The following is a 23283-nucleotide window of genomic DNA, read 5'->3' as shown; positions in this document are numbered from 1 at the left end:
ACGTATGCCACCTATCAGACGAATCTATCCACAGTAAATAACCGGACTACTCTCCTGATAAAGTCCTTACTCCGGGAGAGAGACTTCCAGACGTATCCGTTCTGAAGAATGAACATCATTTATCAAGGAATCTTGGTCGCATAACTCATTCTGGATGTGTTTTCACACGTTCGCAAATACGTCTGGGCCGGGAGCCGGGCAAGAAGCGCCTAAACAACACTTTTTTATTCCCGAAAATTAATTAATATCAGCCGGCGTCGTCCCTATCAATACAGAACGGCACCGGCAAAAACAGGCGTATTTTAATTCGGCTAGTTTTTCCCGGCTGATGACGATAAATTAAAGTTTTTCGCTTTTCCTCGGTCTACCAAAGAAGTTTCTTTGTCGCCGCCGAGATTTCTGAGCTGCGAGTTTTATATCCAGGGTTCATAAGAAGCGGCGGGACGTCGTGGATATAGATTTATGTCGGTGTATAATTTTGTGAGGCGAAATTTATATATCTAGCGGTTCTGACGCGATTTTTCGGGGAGGATATAATATAGCGCCAGAGAAACCTGATGACTTAATTGAACACTATATTAATTTTGTACAAAACCTCTGGATTTATATGATCTTATAAATCTTTCGATTTTTATCAACTACTGTATGTACTCTTTGTAAGGGTATCTCAAACTCGATAGTATGAGGATACAAAAAATTTAAATAAAGTTTGGGACATGTGGTGTTAAATGGAATGAGGTAAGCTCCATTTTCAATTGAAAGTATTATTTTTCCCATACAGCACAGTGACATTCGTAGGAAGTACTGAGGATAACTTTTCAGGATATATAGGATATCCTCGGATAGGTACACGATCACCTCAGGATGTACCAGGGATATCCAAATGGAAAAGCACCGGCTTTGCCTGTAACGTCCTGAGGACATCCGCCTGGCTATATACAGGACATTGTCCGGTTATTAGTGGATCAAATGAGGACAACCTAGGCTTTAATGTTGATGTCCTCAGGACATCACCCGAGCTGTTATCAGGTTTTCAGTGGATCAAAGGAGGACAACGTAGGCTTTACTGCTGATGTCCTCAGGACATCAGCTGGGCTATGTACAGCACATTTTAGTACTTATTGGGCTAATAAAAAAAATTACAGGGTGGTATTAAATATTTCTATATCAAATACGTACCTAATTTCCAAAAAAATTGCTTACCATTTCCACTCCATCTAATATTATTTATTAAAAAAAAGTACTGACATACAAAAAAATGGAAAAGGAAATCTGATCATTTATCTATTCGGTTATATGTAATACGAGATTTGGTACTGGAATAAAAATTAACAATACAATATTTTGGATCTGTTGATTAGATTCGTCATAAATACATGAAGGATAGTTTTTAAATTCTCTTTTCATGAGATTTAAAGGCATTTTAACATTTTCCTACAAGAAGTATCCCATCGTTGATACCATGTATGCATTTTTTAAACATTTTACTCACCCACTTACTAAAATCTGACGACAAAATTTTGTAACATAGCCACTGGCAGATATTTTTCTGCTTAAGACTACATACAAGTTTTCAGAAATATATCCAAATTATTTAGATATACACATCAATGGTTCATATTAATCATAAAACTGGTTTGAGGTATTTTTTTTTGTAAACTGAACAAATAATACCTAAAGTACTTCATGAGAATAAAATATAAACTTCAACAGCACGTATTTTTAAACTGAGTTCTTGAATAAAAAAAATAAAATTAAAATGTATTTTTTTATTCATTGCACATTATAAATATAAACTTAAAAAGCAAATTTCACATGTATATATACATATATTATAATCAACTCTTTCTATGATACATATAAACAACTTCTTTATTACAGAATATAAACAAAGTTATATACACCACTAAGTTATTATTTGTATTATATGTATAATTATTCCTTTTGGGCAGTTGATCCGGTCTCTTTTTATAGTCTCTCATTTGCATGCCAAGGCATGTTTTAATGCTCTCCCCATTATGTTTTTCTGGTCAATTTTTTGTAATGTCCTTATGAAATTCCAGCTGTAAATTTGTAAAAAAAGTATGTTAATAATACATTTACATTGTAGACAAATGACAAAACAAAACTATTCATTAAATACATTTAACAAGACTATTCTAATTTCATGAACGATGCATTATAATCTGTTGATATCAAGCTTAAGCTATTCTAATAGATAATACGTAATTCTGCCTACGATTTATAATGTAATCCTTATCTCACAATGTCGATACAAATATTACAGACAGAGAACTATAATAATATAATAAATTAATTAAACTTGTGGGTTACAATCCTTTATCAGAACACCTATATACAACACATTCAGAACTAAAAATTATAGATTTGATGTAGATTTAGTGATACCACTTATACACATCTATTACAAATGGCGATAAAAACTATTTGAAAACATGTTTTTCCAATGCATTCTTTAGGCATTATATAATTATTGCATGATACAAACAGTAAGAGCAAAATTAGTTAATGCTATATATGATTCTAACCTATATGTTTATTCTACGATATTAACTTAACTATAGTTAAGCGACGTGCATCAACCACCTGCTGATAGAAGTAAGTGTAAGTTTTTAAACTACCTTTGGTATTAGGGTATTAATATCGTAAAATCGTAAAATATATTTTAATAAGCTTTAACACTACATGTTCCAAATTTTATTTAAATGTTTTCTATCCTCATCTATCGAGTTTGAAACAGCCTGTAAATATTATTCCTGAACAACTTAGGAGAGTAACATAGGAAATATATACGATAAATGTATTTAAATTAATGGAGGACTGGTAGAAAGAACAAAAATCTAATTGTTTTTGTAAGTTTTCTGTTTCTTTCTGGTTTTTTTATGCCCATGCCCATTAAATAATTTTATTAAACAAAGTCATTGCGTTTTACTTTTTATTTCATGGGTTACTAGATGAAGAGGCAAATTTTTAAGTTAGCACGATTGGTAATTTGATCGTAGAATAATTTATATGCAGTATTGTTTAGTGAAATTTGGTGCAGGTTCGTTTTAAGGGGCGTTTAATTCACTAGCGTATGTACTCAGATTTAAAAAAAAAAAATTACTAATACAGTTTCTTCAATTTTGCCATTTGTTTATAGTCTCCTTTTGAACTACCCATGATCAGTGAAGATATTGTATAGATTCATTTTTTTCTTAAGTTGTGTCACTATCTCTGATTATTTGTTCAATGGAATTGTGGTACAAGTGGTGAAGAGGCTGCACCAACTTTACATATTCATTTTATTCCTTGATTCTCTACGAAGTAAAATCATCCTAATACGAAATTGCTCAGTTGGTTGTTCGACGGAATCCGAAATTTCACCGGCAAAACCCCGACGTGCGGAACGTAGATAAAACGTCAGGTAATTGATTTCTACACACATAACTAGCTTTGTGAAGAGCTGGGCCGATTCGTAGCGGGCCGTCCATTGTGACGAGTTGAAAGGCTGAAAAGCCAAAGCGTCTTCACAAGGCAGGACCCAGATAAGCCGGGAGCGCGTTCCGAAACAATATCGCCGCACGAGTTGCTTCATTGTTGCCGGAAAAAGTCCTTGTCAGCGCACCTCAAATTGCGGTCTCTCTTAATTGACCGGTTAGCCGCAATTGCGCGGCAATCGCACGGCGGGCTTTTAGTGGCACTGGATAGTTTTCCGTGAAAAAGTCGGCAAAGACCTCAGTCGGCGGTGTTACCTGGGGATATATGTACGTCCTTTGTAGAGCGAATTCCGTCGTTAATTTGACTTCACATTGACGTTCTGAAGCAAAAAAAATAGTGAAAACGAAATATTTTACCACTTTTTTAATAAAGCAACATGACTTTTTAGCATGTATCTATTTTTTAATTGCGTATCTATTTACTGAAGCATATGCCGTTTTTCACCAAATTCCCCTTGAGATTTCGGACGTTCGGGTCCCACGTTGGGCGCCATGTCGTCTTTCACCATCTTTTTCTCGGAAATATACTAATATGAGGAATATCCTCTTAATATGGTGCATTTTTATCGAGATCCCCATGTATTGCTTGCGGTGCTGGGACTACTTCTCCTGCTTGTCGTTAAAGGGGCAAACTGGATACTCGGACGCCTCCCTCATCATGCCAACCTCAATAGATGCTTGCGGGTACAGAAGTCGCACTGGCCGACTTTCATCGGAAGCGACGTATATTCTTTGAAGTGTGCACTTATGTTTTTGGCGAGACTTTGCTATATGGAACACAGACAAGTCTAGTACTCTAGTGTATTTTATCACTGTCTTTGATTGCTGAGCTGCGCACTAAAGTTTGTGTGTGTGTGGCCTCCTTAGAATGCTTGTATGAAAACTTTAGAAGCTTCTGTGGAGCGTGAGACCTCCTTAGAGTGTTTAGAACCTTAATTTGATTTGTCTCTTTTGAGGGCTTGTGCATGGCAGCTTTAGGAACTGTGTATGGTACCTTTAAGAGTTATATTTAAGAGTTGTATGCCTCAGGGTCTTCTCCGGAGGGTGGTAGTGTGCTATACAGTTAGGGAACTATGAGCTCATTTAATTTATCCTAGAGAAATTTAATTCGAATGTTATTTTTTAGATAAGATTATTTTATTTATTGAAAATTTTAGTATTAATTTACAATAAATAGCATTTATATAACATTTGTATATAAAACGTGTATGAGAATTTGGAGTGTACATAATAATATGTACTGGCCAAGATCCCTCGCTGGTTAATGAACAGCAAGGCATCAGGGTAGACGCTCAATCACGGTCTTTGATAAGTCCGCAGAGGTCCCTTAGCGAAGTCCGTCTTAGGTTAGGACAGTTGGTCTTTCCGAATTTTACCCATTTTTGGATTATTATCGTTGACTGGAACTGATGACCGACCTATGTTCTTGGCATGATAATTCCTAAATATTTATTTTAAGGGCTTAGGCGAATCGATATACAGGAAAATTCGATTATCCTTATATTTTGAGACTAGAAATGGTCATGGATTTATTCATTGATAAATTCAGGTGTTAAAGTTGAACTCTTCAGTTCTTTTGAGCTTTTTAAAAAATGAGCGATCGTACTAGAGAAGTAGGTATCTTATTCCAGTTTCCGTACAATTTGAACCTGTCGAATACTTTCACGCGAGTTTGCAAGGTTAAGTTGAAATTCTAACCTATATGTTTAGAATAATACGTATTTGAGTATACATAGTAACTTAAAGTGGTCAGCTAAAAAAAATAAGCCCCATTTTTTGCTCTTTCTACATACTTTAGGGGGTTAGAGAAAAATACTGACCTTATGGCGCAATTGTGATACCAAATTCTATTCATCAGCACAATGTACATGAAGATAGGAGAGGTTTAGTCTATCGAACATGATTTTCTCAGTGATACTTTAGTCCAGGAAATATAGAGTTGGACGCGACTTTTTGTTTCGACAATCGGAATTTATCACTATATATGTTAAATATTATGTAACATATCATTATTATATTATATAACATATTAGTTGTATAATTTTTACGTAAATTCACATTTTTCGCTTATAACTTTTTTCCGTTAGTTTCCACGAGAAAATAGTAAAGCATTTTTTTTCGTCTTCAAAAGACCTACAAAACTAGCCCTCGAGCATCAAAAAATATTGATTAGATCAAAAATTATAAACAAAAGAAGTTTATTTATGACTTTTGAATTAAACATTTATAAACTGCGTTATTATTACCAGAACGTTTTGGCATCGCATCCTCTCATTCCTTATCACTGTCTAATAACCCACACGAAATCTGCAATCGGTAAGATGAATAGTTTACAAGTTATGGCCTTATAAACAAATTAAATAATTTCATGTGAACAATGAAATAAAAAAAAGTAAAAAATAAATGTCATAAATAAATAATTAGACTATATCTGAAATAATTTGATATAAAATTTATGAAGCAAATAAATAATAAAATGGTTAATTGAGAAAGCTGCAATACCCACTGAACTCCTGTTTACATCATTATCACACTGCAAAGTGTGTACAGAGAATACAAAATTGGGGGTTTAGCTCACCAGAATACCGCAGAGATTTAGATCTGGTTTGTACAGAAATTTCCGTTAATGCAAAGGCATTTCAGCCACACACACACATACACACACAATAAATTCAAGTGTTCCCATCCCGTTCCCCACTATAACATTTCCTTTGATGTCCCTACATAGTAATCCGGCCTATATATGTAAATAAAATCCTTTATGCCCTTACGTTACACATGCACCCACGGAACCGTGAGCTCCGTAATAAAATCCATTACGTTCCTGTTGCGGCATTGTTTTAAAATGGTGTTTCTTTGTTTTCAGGACCGGCTGGATTTATAGAGTGGTGAGGCCAGCGGCTGCCGCGCGCACCATGCTTCTTCTTTTGTTTTGGGGCGCAGCGCTCGGGGTGACCTCTGGTGAGTAACCGGCCTCGGCGCCGCAAATTATTCCACGTCCGATTACGCCCCTGAGGGTTAGTCGGACGCCATTTATTGATGACTTTTAAGTTGCGTTGGAGGTGGAATTATTTGTCGATTATGTAAATTAAAAGTATTTGGTTAGGTGATTTCATAATTTGTGAAAAGTCGAACGAGCATCGAAATTTATCAGGTGTCTCAGAAAACAGAAAAACGAATGAATGCAAGTCTACTTAGCCAAATATTTTAAACTATACAGGGTGTTCTGAAAGTCCGTCAGGAAACTCCGGGAGGTGATTCTACAGATTAAAGTAATAGCAGTATGTAATGAACATTTTTTTTCGAATTGTCAATTGTTTGCAAGTTACAGCTTTTAAAAGTTCATTTTGTTTTATTTTTCTATTTAAACAACTTATTTAATTCAGAGTTTTTCAAAAAAGAGTTGTCTTTTGTAGAAAAATATTGGAAAACTATGTAGAAATGGATAATAGTAATAATATCTGTAAGAACGATTGAAAGCTATTTCAGTATTTTTTTAAATTATTTCCAGTGGTTTGATTGTTCACCCCAGCCAACGATATCATATAATAGTAGTGATTGAACTAATGCAAAATAGACCGATCTGATCACATGAGTATTCAAAATATATTTTATAATATGCTAGTTTACTAAATCAAAATCGTTTATTAAAGTGGCACTTTACCACATGAAAAAGTCACCTTATTGTATAGTAATGTTAATTAAAAACAGTTAAAAAAAGTATATCATAAACTTTCTCCTATTTTTCCTTGGATTTTAAAGATGCTTCTTGAGCGGCATTTAAAATATTTTCAGAACAATTTTTTAAATTGCAAGCCTCATTTTTATATTTAATATATAACTTTCAATTCGACTCACAAAAATGAAACAACTGTTATTGTACAAATAAAAAAAGCCGTGTTAGGTATCTAAGTTACGGAAATCCTACTCAAGTACCTATTATGAAATTTTTTAAATTTCTAACTTTGTAATGTAATAAACCTACTAACACAAAATGCGAGATAACAGTATAAACAAATCTCGTAAAAAAATCAGTTTTACTAAATTAACTTTTAGTTACACGCTTGCTGCGCTTTCTGGTACTCTTTATACTCCAGTCGGCAGAGGCCGAAAAGTTACTGCTGGTGACATTTTCTTGATAACTCGGAAATAACTACACAGGAACACTATAAATGAGGAGTACGATAACAGGCTAATTTGCTGACAAAGTATCTTATCAGGAAAAAAAAATTATTAACAATTTAATAGTGAAAAAAAAATTTTTTTAGTAGTTTTCTTTAAATAACTCAGCGGGATGACTTTGTACGAAAAAATGCTTAGGACATGATTTTGTTCGTAATAAAAATAGCTACAAAATGGCGGTGGTCCGATTACGAAATTTGCAATAACAAAGCCAAGATTGAAAAAACGGTATAAAACGCCAATTTTTTTAAGTTGCTGTAAAAATGTCAATTATAAACAAAAAGTGATAAAACTTTCGAAAACTATAGTTCAATATATATACAATAATGACGCTAAAGCCGAAAATCAGGAGAGCAAAACTTTTTGTTCTATAAGGTGTTATACATTCATCGCCATCTGAAACTCGAAACTTTGCCAAATTTGTTCGAAGCTTTGCTGACACTTGAAATTTGGTACACATATAGTGTAAATATGCAGAAACCAAAAGCAATTTGCAAAATTCAAGTATATTCATTTTTGCAGTTTTGGTAAGGTTTCATACGTCACCCTAGTTTTATACGTCACCGTTTTTTTAATTTTTGGAAAAATATATATGTATAAAATATTCCATCACGGTAGATTAACCAGCACAATTATCTACAATAAAAAAAAATATATATTTTCATCGTTTAGATCCTAAGCTACTTAACATTTTGCGCCTGCTAGCCGTAGTCGTACATTATTCAACATATTAACATAAAACAAAATCGTACGTGTGGGGTAAACCTTAGGGAGGTTAGAAGTTAGAGGATGATATGAGTAATTTTTAAAAACCATGAAGTTAAAAAACATTTCGAAACCAACTTTTCATTATTTTAATTAATGAATCGAATGGTGTAAAAAAATTGTTTCTGTATTGTTAAAATCATTGAAATAAATCAAAAATATATATCTATTTCTCTGAAAAGGGAGTTTTTGAAATTCATTTATTTTTATGCTTATGATCTTTTAAAATTACTCGTATCATCCCTTAACTAATTTTAATAGATAGATAGATAGATAGATAGATAGATAGATAGATAGATAGATAGATAGATAGATAGATAGATAGATAGATAGATAGATAGATAGATAGACAGAGAGACAGACAGAGAGACAGACGGACGGACGGACGGACGGACGGACGGACGGACGGACGGACCGAACGACGGACGGACGGACAGACGGACAGACGGACAGACGGACGGACGGACAGACGGATAGACGGATAGACGGATAGACGGATAGACGGATAGACGGATAGACGGATAGACGGATAGACGGATAGACGGATAGACGGATAGACGGATGGACGGATGGACGGATGGACGGATGGACGGATGGATGGATGAATGGATGGATGGAGGGACGGAGGGACGGACGGACGGACGGACGGACAGACGGACAGACAGACAGACAGACGGACAGACAGACAGACGGACAGACAGACAGACAGATAGATAGATAGTGTATAATTGACCATTTTATATATTGTCATACATTTATGGCAAGTCAAGTGTACAAAATATTTACTTCTAATACAACAACAACAATAATAGTATAAAAACAACAATACAATATTATCAACATTAACTACTCACAAACATACCCTACAGCACATACACATACATATCCTTACTCATAATGAGTATTATTAAAAGCCTGTACTATATAAAAACAGTGAATTACATTTTGATTTTTTAAGTCGGTAGCAGTCCACTCTAATTGTATTACAGCCTCTTGTGTTATACTTATGTATATCTGACTGATGATGAAAGTTGTCAATATACTTATGTATTTGAATAAGTGTAAAATAAATGTATAGGCATGGCAAAGGTAAAATGCCTAAAGCAATGAAGTACTGTTGGCAATGCTGTCTGCTACTTAAATTGGCTATCACTCTAATTACTTTTTTTGTATGCAGAAGATTTTGTGCGACTGACTAGAATTTCCCCACAATGCGACCGAGTAACACAAGCGGGAGTGAAACAGAGCAAAATAGGTGGAAATTAGAGTGTTCTGACTAACTACGGGTTTTAGTTGTCTAATTAGAAAAATGGTACTTGGTAGCGACTTCAACAGATAATAGAAGAAAAAGTCAATAATTCATTTTTATATAAAATTTTGTGCTCTACAACTTTTATAATGAACTTTTTTCTAGCTCTTACCCCATTTGGGTTATCTTAAAACTGCACTTTATTTTATTTATTTTTTTGCGCCCTGGCCGGGGGTGAAAGAAAAAAATTACTGCCGCTTATTGTTATTGTATACCTCAAAGTAACTCATATCAAAAATTCAGGCAAGTTGACGAAAATTCCGATTTAAAGGGATATTAATCCAAAAAACAGTGCTTTTTCTTAAGTAATTTCCCATTGAATTTGAATCACTCCGTTCATCGAATTCAGTTACTTCCCACTGCATGTTCGACACACTTCCACCCATTAGACGGCACACATAATTCGTCCTTTCCTTCCTTCAGTCTCACGTTTTTTCCCCGAGAACACTTGAGAATCGCACGTCTCGAATACTTCGCTCATTATTTTTGCGCCCTACGGCACAATAACATCTCCTATAGGAAGACATCGTTCAAATTTGTAGAATAACTGGCATGTAAACAAACACAATACGCCCCACGGAGCTGACATTTCGAAACGCTTTTCTCTTCTCAGTTTTTATTACCAGGGGGCGACACCTACGCTACGTTATCAGCGATGAGGACGGTGTCTGTCGCGTCTAATTGTAAAATTGTAGTTACCTACGTGTTATAGAAATATGCCCGTGCTATAATACCGGGTGCTCTGCAGGGAAGTGTACAAAACTTAAGGAAAGATTTTTAAGATCGGTAATAATATGCAAATAAATGGTATGCATTTCCAAATTAATGCGTCACAGAATAAGAGTGTATTTTAGACATTGAATTATTCCAATTTAGCTACAGTTACCTCTGTCCAAAAGTTAAATTAAGACGAATACAGGGTGTCAAAGTAACGATGTCCTAATTTTTCAAACAGCGTATCAGCTACATATACAGGGTGTTTTTGAATGGAGTAGCATAAATGACACCAGTGAATCTACATTTCAAAAGAACACGATCTGCAAAAAATCGCCTTAGTAAAATGTTCACCCCTGAAGAGATATGGGCCATCAAAGTTTCCAAAAAAAATTATGAAAATTGGCTGTAATTTGAAAACCGAACGAGGTACAAATAACAAATTTTTTACAGGTTGTTTACTAATACAGATGCGAGTTTTCAACTATTTTTCGAAAATTTTAACCCCTCGAAAGGGGTTGAAATAACCACCCCTCAAGCCATTTTTTGCCATAACTTTTATATTTCGTAAAAACTCGATATCCAAAAATACGCATTAGATAAACTGGTTCTTTTAGAAACTTTTACCTCTCTAGCAATTTTCCTTTAAAACTTTTCGTTTATTAATAAAAAAATAAAATGTATTACCATTCACCTCACACCGTATATGATTGCAATCAATCAAAGAAAAACTAAGTGTGCTGCTGTCATGCCAGTTGTCACAATTAACTCTTCTGTAAGTTGTCACTGTTATCAGCTAAATACTTTTTGGGTGTAAATTAACAAGAATTATGCCAAATTTTACTAATGATGAATATGTGGACATGCTACAAGTGTATTTTGAATGTCGCAAAAACTGTGCTGCGGCAACAAGAGCGTATAATGAGAGATATCCAAATCGTCAAGTTCCCCACAGACAAACTTTTTCGGCGGTAGAACGAAGACTTCGGGAAACTGGAAAAATACAGCCGCATATTGAGGGTACCGGCCGAAGACCTACTGTTCGTACTATTTATCTTGAGGATGCAGTACTTGAAGAGTTTGACGAAAATCGTCAGACTAGTACGAGAAAAACAGCAATGCACTTAAATGTGTCCCATAGTGTTGTTTGGAATATTGTCCATGATAATTTATTATATCCTTTTCACCACCGGCCAGTTCAAGCTCTACTTGAACCAGACATGCATAAGCGAGTTGTTTTTTGCGAATCGTATCTTAATATTCTAAGAAATAATTTGAATTTTGCCTCAAAGATACTTTTCACAGATGAAGCAACTTTTCAAAGACATGGTTTAACCAATATGCACAATCTTCATTCCTGGGCTCATGAAAATCCTCACGAAGTATCTATGACAACATTTCAACATAATTTTAGTTTAAACATTTGGGCAGGAATTGTAGAAAATGTGCTTGTCGGCCCTTTTGTTTTACCTCATCGACTTGGTGCTGTTGAATATTTGCAGTTCTTAAATGAGCATCTACCACCACTTCTGGAGGAAGTACCATTAAATGTACGTCAGGCCATGTGGTACATGCATGACGGGGCTCCTGCTCACAGCACTGTAGTAGTTAGGCGGTGGCTTAATTTAAATTACCCGAATCGTTGGATAGGTCGCGGCAATGAGGCACCTATCTCTTGGCCTGCACGTTCTCCCGATCTAACGCCCATGGATTTTTTCTTTTGGGGACATATAAAAAGTATTGTTTATGCGACCCCAGTTGACAGTGTTGAAGAGCTACAGGAAAGAATATTCGCGGCGGCTGATGAGATTCGCAACAATCCCATAATTTTTGCTCGAGTCCGTAACAACTTTGATAAACGTGTTAGGTTGTGTTTAGAAAGAAATGGCAATTATTTTGAAAATGTCCTTTAACTAAGTTTTTTGTTTTTTCTCTTTTTGATAATAAATTATTTCTTAGTTTCGTTTTCATTGTACTTCTATTTAATAAAAGTTTCTGCGACATTCAAACAGTTATTTGTGCAACTACTGTAAAGAGTGTGTATTTGTTGTACGATGCATGAAGTTTGCAGCTCGAGACGAAGTTGAGAGCTGCAATCATGTTAAGTGCAACAAATATGCTTTTTGCACATGTTGCACGCAACATTTTTTCTACGATTGTTTTTATTTCAAATTTTATTTAACAGTATTTTACATAATATTAAAATTTTAACTGACAACTGGAAATTAATTGCGCAAATTGTCAATGTCAGACGTTAGGTACTTATGGATATGCTTAGATTAAACTTGTAATCAATATTTTTTTTGTACTACTGTAAAAAAAGTTAAACTTTTGGCACAGTAGGTAGTGCAATAAGTAGTAAATTTTGCACGATCGTAGAAAAAAACACTTGTAGCATGTCCACATATTCATCATTAGTAAAATTTGGCATAATTCTTGTTAATTTACACCCAAAAAGTATTTAGCTGATAACAGTGACAACTTACAGAAGAGTTAATTGTGACAACTGGCATGACAGCAGCACACTTAGTTTTTCTTTGATTGATTGCAATCATATACGGTGTGAGGTGAATGGTAATACATTTTATTTTTTTATTAATAAACGAAAAGTTTTAAAGGAAAATTGCTAGAGAGGTAAAAGTTTCTAAAAGAACCAGTTTATCTAATGCGTATTTTTGGATATCGAGTTTTTACGAAATATAAAAGTTATGGCAAAAAATGGCTTGAGGGGTGGTTATTTCAACCCCTTTCGAGGGGTTAAAATTTTCGAAAAATAGTTGAAAACTCGCATCTGTATTAGTAAACAACCTGTAAAAAATTTATTATTTGTACCTCGTTCGGTTTTCAAATTACAGCCAATTTTCATAATTTTTTTGGAAACTGATGGCCCATATCTCTTCAGGGGCGATTTTTTGCAGATCGTGTTCTTTTGAAATGTATATTCACTGGTATCATTTATGCTACACCATTCAAAAACAACTTGTAGATGTTGTTGTTTATTTCTAACAAATACCATATGCGATATATAATATGGTACATTTATATTAAATCTATCAAAAATGATAAAGTAATGAATATTATTTCGACTTAACATTCTTGTATGTAAGCTTTCGTGGAGGCCATCATTGAAACTTTATTCAGGATAGCGCTGTGATAACTCGCATTATCTATGACAGTAGTGGAAGGGTTTCCTAAATCGACCACCAGCTGATATTCAAAGCGATATGTAGGAAATTGTCTTGATTCACTTCTCCATAATAACCCATATTCCTTCTTTTTGAAGAAAACACCAGCTCTACACCAGGAATAAATCCGGTAGCACAACCATCACCATGTATAGCCAGTTAAATTGTCGAAAATAATTGCCAAAATTTTGTTCAGTTAACAAACACACATAAAAATTAGGAAAGATTCCGTAGAATTGAATGAACTACTTTATCCCAGCAGAATGTTGATAATAAAAAATGACAAGATACATTGAAACATTTAAATGCAAATAACTCAGAAATCCATAAAGTTAGGTGACGTAAACAATAATACATTTTTTATGTAGAATTGAACGTTCTTGTAGATTTTTAACTTTTTTAAGCATAACTTAACAGATAAAAAAAATATATTTTGATTTACCTAAATAATACGGTGAAACTAGCGCCCTCAAATTCGTAATTCTCACACCAAAAAAACCAACACTACCAATTTTCAGTCATACTATCACAACATTCTTAATTATTGAGAAATGTCGGAATAAAATTTAAACTTTGAACCCCCTGTATTTCTTAAACCAGCGACATTCTTATAAAGCATGATGAGCTCAAACATAATATTTGATGAGCTCAAACATAATATTTTGCTGTATCTTCAGCTTAGTGTTGACCCATTCTTTCTGACTAACCTTGAAAACATGAGCTATTTCTTTTTCAAATTCAAAAAAGAAGAAAGAAGTTGAAGATGACCCACATTCCGATTTTTGCTATGAAGATAGGGGAAAATTTGCATAAATTTTTATTTGCATTTTTGCCATCCTCTGCTTTCAGAAGTATAACTCCTGAATTCTTTAAATTAAGCACACATAGAGACACTAATGTAGACTACTCTTGGGAAAATTATTGCTTGATTTAAATTGCGGCATCTTAAGTTATTTGTGCTTAAAGTATGGTCATTATTTCAGAAACTGACTTTTTTGCTTAACTTTGACACCAATTTGCAATTTAGGTTTGCTTTTTTATTTGCACGACTGGACTTGGCACAAAAAGTTGTACTAGCCAGCAAAATTTCATCCTTCCTCATTGATCCAAACTGAAAAAACAAGCAATCAATGTTGAAAGATTTTGGTGCACGCGCGTGATCATTGCTAGATGGGTCTATAGACCAAAGCCTATAACTTGTGAACAGAAGCATATTAGAGTCTACTATTTTACCCAGTTTAGTTTAGGATCAACAACTATTTCTGTGCAAAATTTCATGAAGATTGGAGATGATCGATTGGGACCGTTGGGTTAGTTGCCATTTTAATCAGAAACAGCAACATATCGTGTTCCATGTAATAATAAATGTACCTTGAGCCATCAACTTCGTATATACTTTGAAAATTGGACTCGGTCCAACTATCTACCACCTTTAAAGATCGTCATATTTCAATATTGGTAATATTTAAAATACAATTCCTAATTGATGTAACAATGTATACAATTTAAGTCTTAAGTGGAAGAAGTGACCATCCGTTTTCATGTTCCTGTTCATTAAGAACCCCACCATTTCTTGAGCACTACTCGATAAAGGTTGCACAGCTGCACTTAACTACTAAATATGACGTCACTGAAAACTTAACGTTAATAAACCCTACTTAACTGAAGTTCGAGGCTCATATAAATTGTTTCGCTTTTGTGAATTGAAGCGACTAAATGCATACAGCGATTCCCTTTCCGCTGTTTTAAAATTTCCACGCCAGAAAGCCAATGTAATAGTTCTCTTACATTCCCTGACCTTTGCACTCGCTCGGGCACTTCATTAAATCGGCTGCCGCCCATGACAAGCCCTTTTAGCGTTCCAGGGCAAACCGGAAATGTAATATTTCGACCTTTGTGTCTCCAAAGTGTCTTTGGCGAGAGAGCACGTCACCGACAATGCCTGGGTGGCATCCATTCCGGCCCGCTTGAAAGGGACACAGAGACGGCTCCCATTTGAATACTTAGCATAATGTTTCATCTCTCGGTCGATCTGGATTGTTTAATTAATGAGAGGGGGGTATTTTCGGTAAATAGCGGAATTGTCGCAGTATTTGGGACAATGGGGAAGGCTATGATTTGTTAATGTGTGCCGCAGAAGACAGTAAGGAATAAAAAATATCTCAAGGCTACTGAAATTATTACGTTAGTTTATTGGACATTCTTTGTCTCTTCAAAATTTGGATTAATCTAGAAAATTCTTCTTCTGCTCATTTTGTAGCTATAGATGTGTAGTTTTTATAGATGTCTTTTTGAAAATTCAAGGTGGCGGACCTCAAAATGGCTGTCGATATGGAGAACAACTTGTCATAACTTTGATGATTTTTATCTGAAATACTAAGATTTCTACCAAAAAATTTTATAGAACAAAATGTTCTTAAAATATATCAACCGGTCTCAAAAACATTTATCTAATGTAATATATTATCAAAAAAAAACCACAAAGAACCGACAGTATGCAGGCTTCGTAACCAACAAATTTCGATTCAGTGCACGGAAAAACGTATTAAAACCTAAGTTACCCAGGTGGTATCAACATCGTGCTTCCAGGTTACTGGCGACAGAACTATCTAAAAGAAGGCATTGTCATTTGACTAGAAATCTTGACATGCTGACTCCAAATCGTAATTGATGATATTAAGAAGTACTCAGTTTCTGTAGAAATGGAAAAAACACTAAGAGTTCAAGAAACGATCCTGAAAAGGACTGCTGAACCAGTGACTACCCGACAGAAATAAATAGTCTTCAACTAACCTAAAAAGGCCAGTTGAAGAAATGACGTGAAGAAACTATATTGGTGCTCGCTAGCTATTCCGAAGAGGACAGTTGAGTTGACAACAACCCGCAAGAGAACACCATTCAACTGTTTCGAGAAATACTGTTGAAGAAACGACGACAACAAACGATGTAAGTGCTCGGAAACTATCCTGAAAAGGACTGTTGAGCCACCAACGAAAAGTGTTCCTCAATTGTCCTGAAAGAAAATGTTGAAGAAACAGCTGCAACGAACGATCTTATAACTGTCCTATAACCTTTAACTAACCTTGAAATGTGACATCAACACCATGGTCATGATCCGACTACTTGTTAAAAAAATTCATATTTATTTTTTTTTTCAAATGTGTGCGATATTGGTTTTAGAGATTTGTGACACTCCGTATAAGTGTAACCGCTATGTTAAGAGATGATGATATTAAATTTTCATATTTGATATACTGATTTATATCAATCACCTCAAAAAGAAAAAAAAACAGGTTTATCTAATTGACAGAGTTATTATGGCCCAATATTCCAATAAAAATATAATTTTTAGGTCGGGTTCTTTCACCTCCTGATAATTATATTTTCCAACTAAATCTCATTCTAAATCTGTCTCATAAAACACATGTATAGAAAGTAACAGATTTACATTTAACTGACAGTTAAATTTACTCGATAGTTGAAGAACGGTTATGGCCGCCATATTGGCTTTTGTATAAACTCGAATATACTTTTTATCTGCAACACCGCTTCTACCACCTAGCAAACTCATTGACTTTCATATTTGTGTGAACTGAAACTAGTTTTTATTATAAACAATTATTTGTGTCTTGTATCCGTTACCTCTGCACATTGCCTTCCGTTTTGAGATCCGCCATCTACATTTTCAAGATTCAAGTTTTCAAAAACAAGAAATGAAATTTGTTCGTTACAAAACATAAAGGCCGTCAATTTTTTTTTGTTATAAAAAATTATAAACAAATTTGCAATTTAGTGTTTTTTGATCTTCAAAAATTTTTGTTAGATTTTCTGACATATTTCAAGATTTTTTTTATACAAAATTTCTTCTTAGTTGTTTTCATGTTAAAAATCATCAAATTTAGAAAAAGTTGATTCTTCCGTATATTGACAACCATTTTCAGGTCTTCCATTTTGATTTTTCAAAAGGGCTACAGCTCCATAAAAACTACACATATACAGGGTGTTAGTAAATAAGTGCGACAAATTTCAGGGGGTGATTCTACATGAGAAAATAATGGCAGTTTGCTTATAAACGTATGACCACAAATGATTCGTTTTGCGAGATACGGGGTGTCAAAGTTTTTCTTAAAAACTGACGATTTAATGTATTGCTCTGAAACCGGTCGAGATGTGCAAATGAAATTTGGTGGGTTTTAAGAGGTAGTTATTGCACATTTTTTGACACGCAATTAAGAATTTTATGTTCATCATTGGCGCGCATACGGGTAATAATCTCAATTTTTTAAAGAAAAAAATGGTACGCCACTGAGATATTACAAATTAAAATTTGAATTCCTCGTTCAATTTGTGACAAAAAATCTCTCTTGCCTTTTCTTCGTATGGGGCGCCGTTTTAATGCAAAAAATAAAACATTTTAACGCGTATTTTTTATTTCTTTAATACATTATCAAGAACTATCTAATACAATAACATTAAACCAGAACAATAACAGAAAATAACACTAAAAAAATTTTGAAAAGGCGCAAAGCTACAACAAATGTTATTGTTCTGGTTTAATGTTATTGTATTAAATTAGATAGTAGTTATAATGTGTTATGTAAATATTACAAAGCTAGTTTAATAAATATTTAACACAATACTCCTTTGGCATGTACATTATTTTGTCTAAATTATTGTGTACATTATGTATATGTACAGTACAATTACAGTACAGTACAGTACAGTACAGTACAGTACAGTACAGTACAGTACAGGTACAGTGCAGTACAGTACAGTATAGTACATGTACATGTATATTATTGTGTACATTATGTATATTACATGTTACATTATGTATATTACATGTATATTATGTACATTATTTTACCTAAATAAGAGATTTGATTATTTAAAAACATAAGGTACACGCTAAATATTTCATAGCTACTTTGTTAAAGTTGATTGATTTTGAGTTGATTTTTTCTTATCTAAAATATGACAAATATGAAAAATTGGAACCACATTTAATATAGGCGCTTTACCAGTACATTTTCAGGCTAATTGAGAAATATAAAAGAACAGTTAATTATTTTGTAAGTTGTCCAAGGAACATATTACTGAAACACACTGTATATTGCTGGTATTTTTGTAGCAACACATTTTATTCTTATGATTAAGTTAGCGCACTAACTCACACAGGATGTTTCAAATTTTTTAACGTTACCTCAATTCAATCAAAGTATCTAGCAATCGATGAACAAGTTTTCTCAGTGTATCCGCATGCTCCCTGCCTGATTTTGTTAATTAATGGCTGCCATTTTCGGCGTATGGCGATGTCATCGCGACGTTTCGAACAACAATGAGAAATATCGCGATCCGTTAATGGATACAATAAAACCGGGACAAAACTATGCAAATTGAAGTGTGTTTTGTATGGTTACAGTATTAGGGTGTAGTGTTATTGGGGTCGCCGGGCTATTGTTCGGCCGTTTTTGGCGGTTGTATAACATATTATCGGAGTGTGCGTTCCGGAATTTATCGTCTGCAATACGGGGAACAAGCGTTGTTTAATTTACATTCGGTGTCCACTGATTTAGGCTGCCGCTTTTTGCTGTCGCTTAAGTTACATTTATACTTTTCGATGCAGCCTGATTGCAGGGGAGTCAAATAACGTGAAAAAAAATAGAAACCGATTGTGGTTTCCAATGTAAGAGAAGTTCTTGTGAACATAACCTCGAAAATTGTTTGCGATGGAACTGAAAATGTTAACTAAATGCAATTTTGATAGATTTTTACCATCACTTTGCCAATGCTGAAGTGATATAAGTACTGATGAGCCTGTCTTTAAGGGTAAACGATCATTTATGACACATTCATATGTTAATATACAGGGTGTATTTAAATTCAGGGGCACAAATGATACACCAGAGATTCCTTAGGTGAAAATAAGTTGATTTAACCTATATCCTAAGTCGCATAATAAAAAAGATACAGGGTGTCAAAGTGTAGAATTGAAAAACAAAAAATGTTTTTTCTTTAATAATTTCTAAAGTATTAGTCAGACATGTTTATTCATTTTTTATTTATTTATTTAAATTCATGTTGTTACACAAAGTGTTTACACACGTCAAAACAGAAAAAATAAAGAAAGAACTGAACTGAACTGAACTGAACATATACTGAACAATAGTTATACCCTATAATAAAACATAATAAAATAGTAAAAACTGTGCATAATTAAAATAGTAAATAGACTAGAGTAGACTAGAGTAGAGTAGAGTAGAGTAGAGTAGAGTAGAGTAGAGTAGAGTAGAGTAGAGTAGAGTCGAGTCGAGTCGAGTCGAGTCGAGTCGAGTCGAGTCGAGTCGAGTCGAGTCGAGTCGAGTCGAGTCGAGTCGAGTCGAGTCGAGTAGAGTAGAGTAGAGTAGAGTAGAGTAGAGTAGAGTAGAGTAGAGTAGAGTAGAGTAGAGTAGAGTAGAGTAGAGTAGAGTAGAGTAGAACAGAACAGAACAGAAGAGAAGAGAAGAGAAGAGAAGAGAAGAGAAGAGAAGAGAAGAGAAGAGAAGAGAAGAGAAGAGAAGAGAAGAGAAGAGAAGAGAAGAGAAGAGAAGAGAAGAGAAGAGAAGAGAAGAGAAGAGAAGAGAAGAGAAGAGAAGAGAAGAGAAGAGAAGAGAAGAGAAGAGAAGAGAAGAGAAGAGAAGAGAAGAGAAGAGAAGAGAAGAGAAGAGAAGAGAAGAGAAGAGAAGAGAAGAGAAGAGAAGAGAAGAGAAGAGAAGAGAAGAGAAGAGAAGAGAAGAGAAGAGAAGAGAAGAGAAGAGAAGAGAAGAGAAGAGAACAGAAGAGAACAGAAGAGAACAGAAGAGAACAGAAGAGAACAGAAGAGAACAGAACAGAACAGAGCAGAACAGATTAGAATAGAATAGAATTAATATAGATAGAACAATAGTTAGTTAGTAGAACTGAACAATAGTTCTATAATAAAACATAATAAAATAGTAAAAAAATGTGTATAATTAAAATCGTAAATAGAATATAATAACAAATATATTGTAACGAATTGGGAATGTACACAAAGAATCACGAATGAAAAGTTACCTTGCCGAACTTTGGATCATATATAAAAATTAAATATTATAACAAGCAACAATAAAATATTATAAAATTGTTAATACAAAGATTCTGAATATAAATAAGTAACAATTAAGGATATCACATAGTACAAAAATTAATAATTTTAAATTTAATTCACAAGTACAAAATAATTTTTCAAAAGAATGCATGACATCGACACTTGTTAACACTCAGTAAAATGAGAAAACAGAATTTAAACCTGGAGTGACATATATAAAATAAAAGCCAAATATCTATAGATGAAACTGGTATACATATCATGGGAAGACGAGTAACTGTATAGAAAATAGATCAATGGAACTTAAGTCATAGTATAAAAATTTTATCAATTGTCAAATTAAATTATAATTTTCCACAAAACTAAAGTTGGCTGTACAAGTACATAGAGATGACCTATAAAAAAAACATAAAATAAAGAATATTTTAATAATTAGTGATAAAATTGTTTGTTAAAAATAAAAGGACATTTGTAAACATTTATTAGTTATAAGGAAAAGTGTTGTTAAAAAAGGACATCCAAGGACTAGAAATTCTGCGAAGGGACCTTAAGAAAAATTAAAACCAGAAAATTCTAGAAGGATGAGAAATAAAAGTTTGTTGATTGGTTACGGCTTGGGTTTTGGAGAATGCAAAGAGTAAAGAAGCAGCTCCACAAAATTTAAATTTTGGGTATTTATAATTTGAGCTACAATTTTAAGTTATGAGTCAACCCACAACAAACCCACAACAAAATTTGTTGAATAAAAGTGTATTAAAGTTGAATCTCTATTTTTTTGTGTTGCATTGTTTGTGTATAAAAATCAATAGAACCGACTCCTGAAATCGAAGATAGTAAAACAATCATCTAACATCAGCTGGCAAGGGAAAAGGTAAACTACAGACACAAAAAAAGGGTTTATATTTCACAATTATCATTTACACAAACAAAATAAAATAACACAACACACCACACAACAAAAACAACTCGGATAAAAATAATAATATTATTTACACAACACAACTTAGACACACAAAATTATATATTTCATAACAATATAGAGGGTAATACAATACATTAAATTAGATTAACATTACTCACAAAAAACTGTTCAATATTATGAAAAGCATTATTCATAGATACATTTTTATTCTGCTTTTAAACTGTCTATTGTTCAGATTTCGTATATGCATTGGTAAAGCATTATAGAAACGTACACCCAAATATTTCTGTACCATTTCCCGTCATATTCAATCCAACATGTGCACGGACGACGGACGCCACTGAAAAATGCACAAATGTCACTTTAGTGTCGTCGGTCACAATGATTCGTCACAATAAACAGTAACAAACCATTGCATCTAGACTCGAGATAATCTGATTGCTGATTGGTTGTTTTAACATGGTCTTGATGTTATTGTTTTAGTAATTTTTAATGTTACCAGAATTTAATTACCAACGCAAAGGAAATAAAGTTACTGTTTCAAACAAAATTACTGGTCACGTGGCTGGTAATCATTTAAGAGACGTAAGAGACATTTTAATACTTTTTTATATGAGCTGTTCTTTCGATGATGACCTGAGAACTAACACTTTCAGTATTACCGATTACGCGACAAACACCCTGTAAGCTCGACGTTCCTATTTGGGCGCTATTAAGTACCGGCGGCCCAACCACCCCGTAAGCGTAAACCCCGGCACATAGGACCGGATATCCTGCTGCGGCGCGCCGTCCGAATATTGATTATGCCCGTAAACTGAATCGTCCGATCTAGTGACCGATGATTATGGGGTGTTAATGCCCCCGGCCCGATGCAGCAATCTGTCTTGCCGACGACGGCAGGACAGCTGTCACAATGACTAATCTGGATCAACTCGGCGACAGAATGCAAAGCTGCGGGTCACGCTCGCCGGTTCACCTTCCATCGCCCTGATTGGATTCGCCCGCCCGCCGCTTCGACGTGTCCGACTCTTTCAATTTTTAGAAAAGAGCCGGCTGATGGATTGGCCTTTTCCGCCATTCACTGAGGGGAAATCTATGAAGGGCCTACGCGGAGTATATCTGAGGCGGCGGATGTCGTGAATGTGTGTCTTTTTTCTTCGAATGCAAGTAAACATGATTGATTACTTTGGTTGTATAAATTCTATACACACTGTAAAAAAACTTCACTCAATTTCACTCAATAATGTATCAATTTCACCATTAAGTGAAATATTCACTCTATTATTATGAGTACTGTAACTGTAATAAAAGCCGGGACGCGTAGTAATTTATTTGTTAGTTCTGGGAACGGATGGGCCAAAAAATAAAATACTTTAGTCATCACAAATTATCTAAAGTTGAGGGCTTCCAAGTAGGTAGCGTCGTCCTTCGGAGAAATTTAGCAATATTTTTTGAACAAGTTTACTTAGACAGTCGGGGCCATGATTGTGTTGGGCAGGTATAAAGAGAAAAATCGATATTTCAAATAACGCGCAAAAATACGAGAAAGACGTAAAGGTTCTAAATTAGAATTAAATTAAATTGTTAAATTGATAATA

General features: G+C 34.2%; 1 protein-coding gene across 2 annotated transcripts in view; it reads left to right on the top strand.

Annotated features, from left to right (window-relative positions):
• Window positions 1–6396: 6396 nt before the first annotated feature.
• The window catches only part of LOC108906154 (Ig-like and fibronectin type-III domain-containing protein 1), a 243702-nt gene continuing 226815 nt past the window's right edge, over window positions 6397–23283 (top strand). For both annotated transcript variants that reach the window (XM_023454601.1, XM_018709352.2), the window contains exon 1: window positions 6397–6461. In XM_023454601.1, coding sequence (XP_023310369.1) covers window positions 6416–6461 — 46 coding nt within the window. In that variant the 5' untranslated portion in view covers window positions 6397–6415. The remainder of the gene's footprint in view (window positions 6462–23283) is intronic.

The sequence above is a fragment of the Anoplophora glabripennis genome, unplaced genomic scaffold, assembly GCF_000390285.2.
Source record: "Anoplophora glabripennis isolate ALB-LARVAE unplaced genomic scaffold, Agla_2.0 scaffold21, whole genome shotgun sequence".
Lineage (NCBI taxonomy): Eukaryota > Metazoa > Arthropoda > Insecta > Coleoptera > Cerambycidae > Anoplophora > Anoplophora glabripennis.
This window is presented reverse-complemented; position numbering and strand designations above follow the sequence as displayed.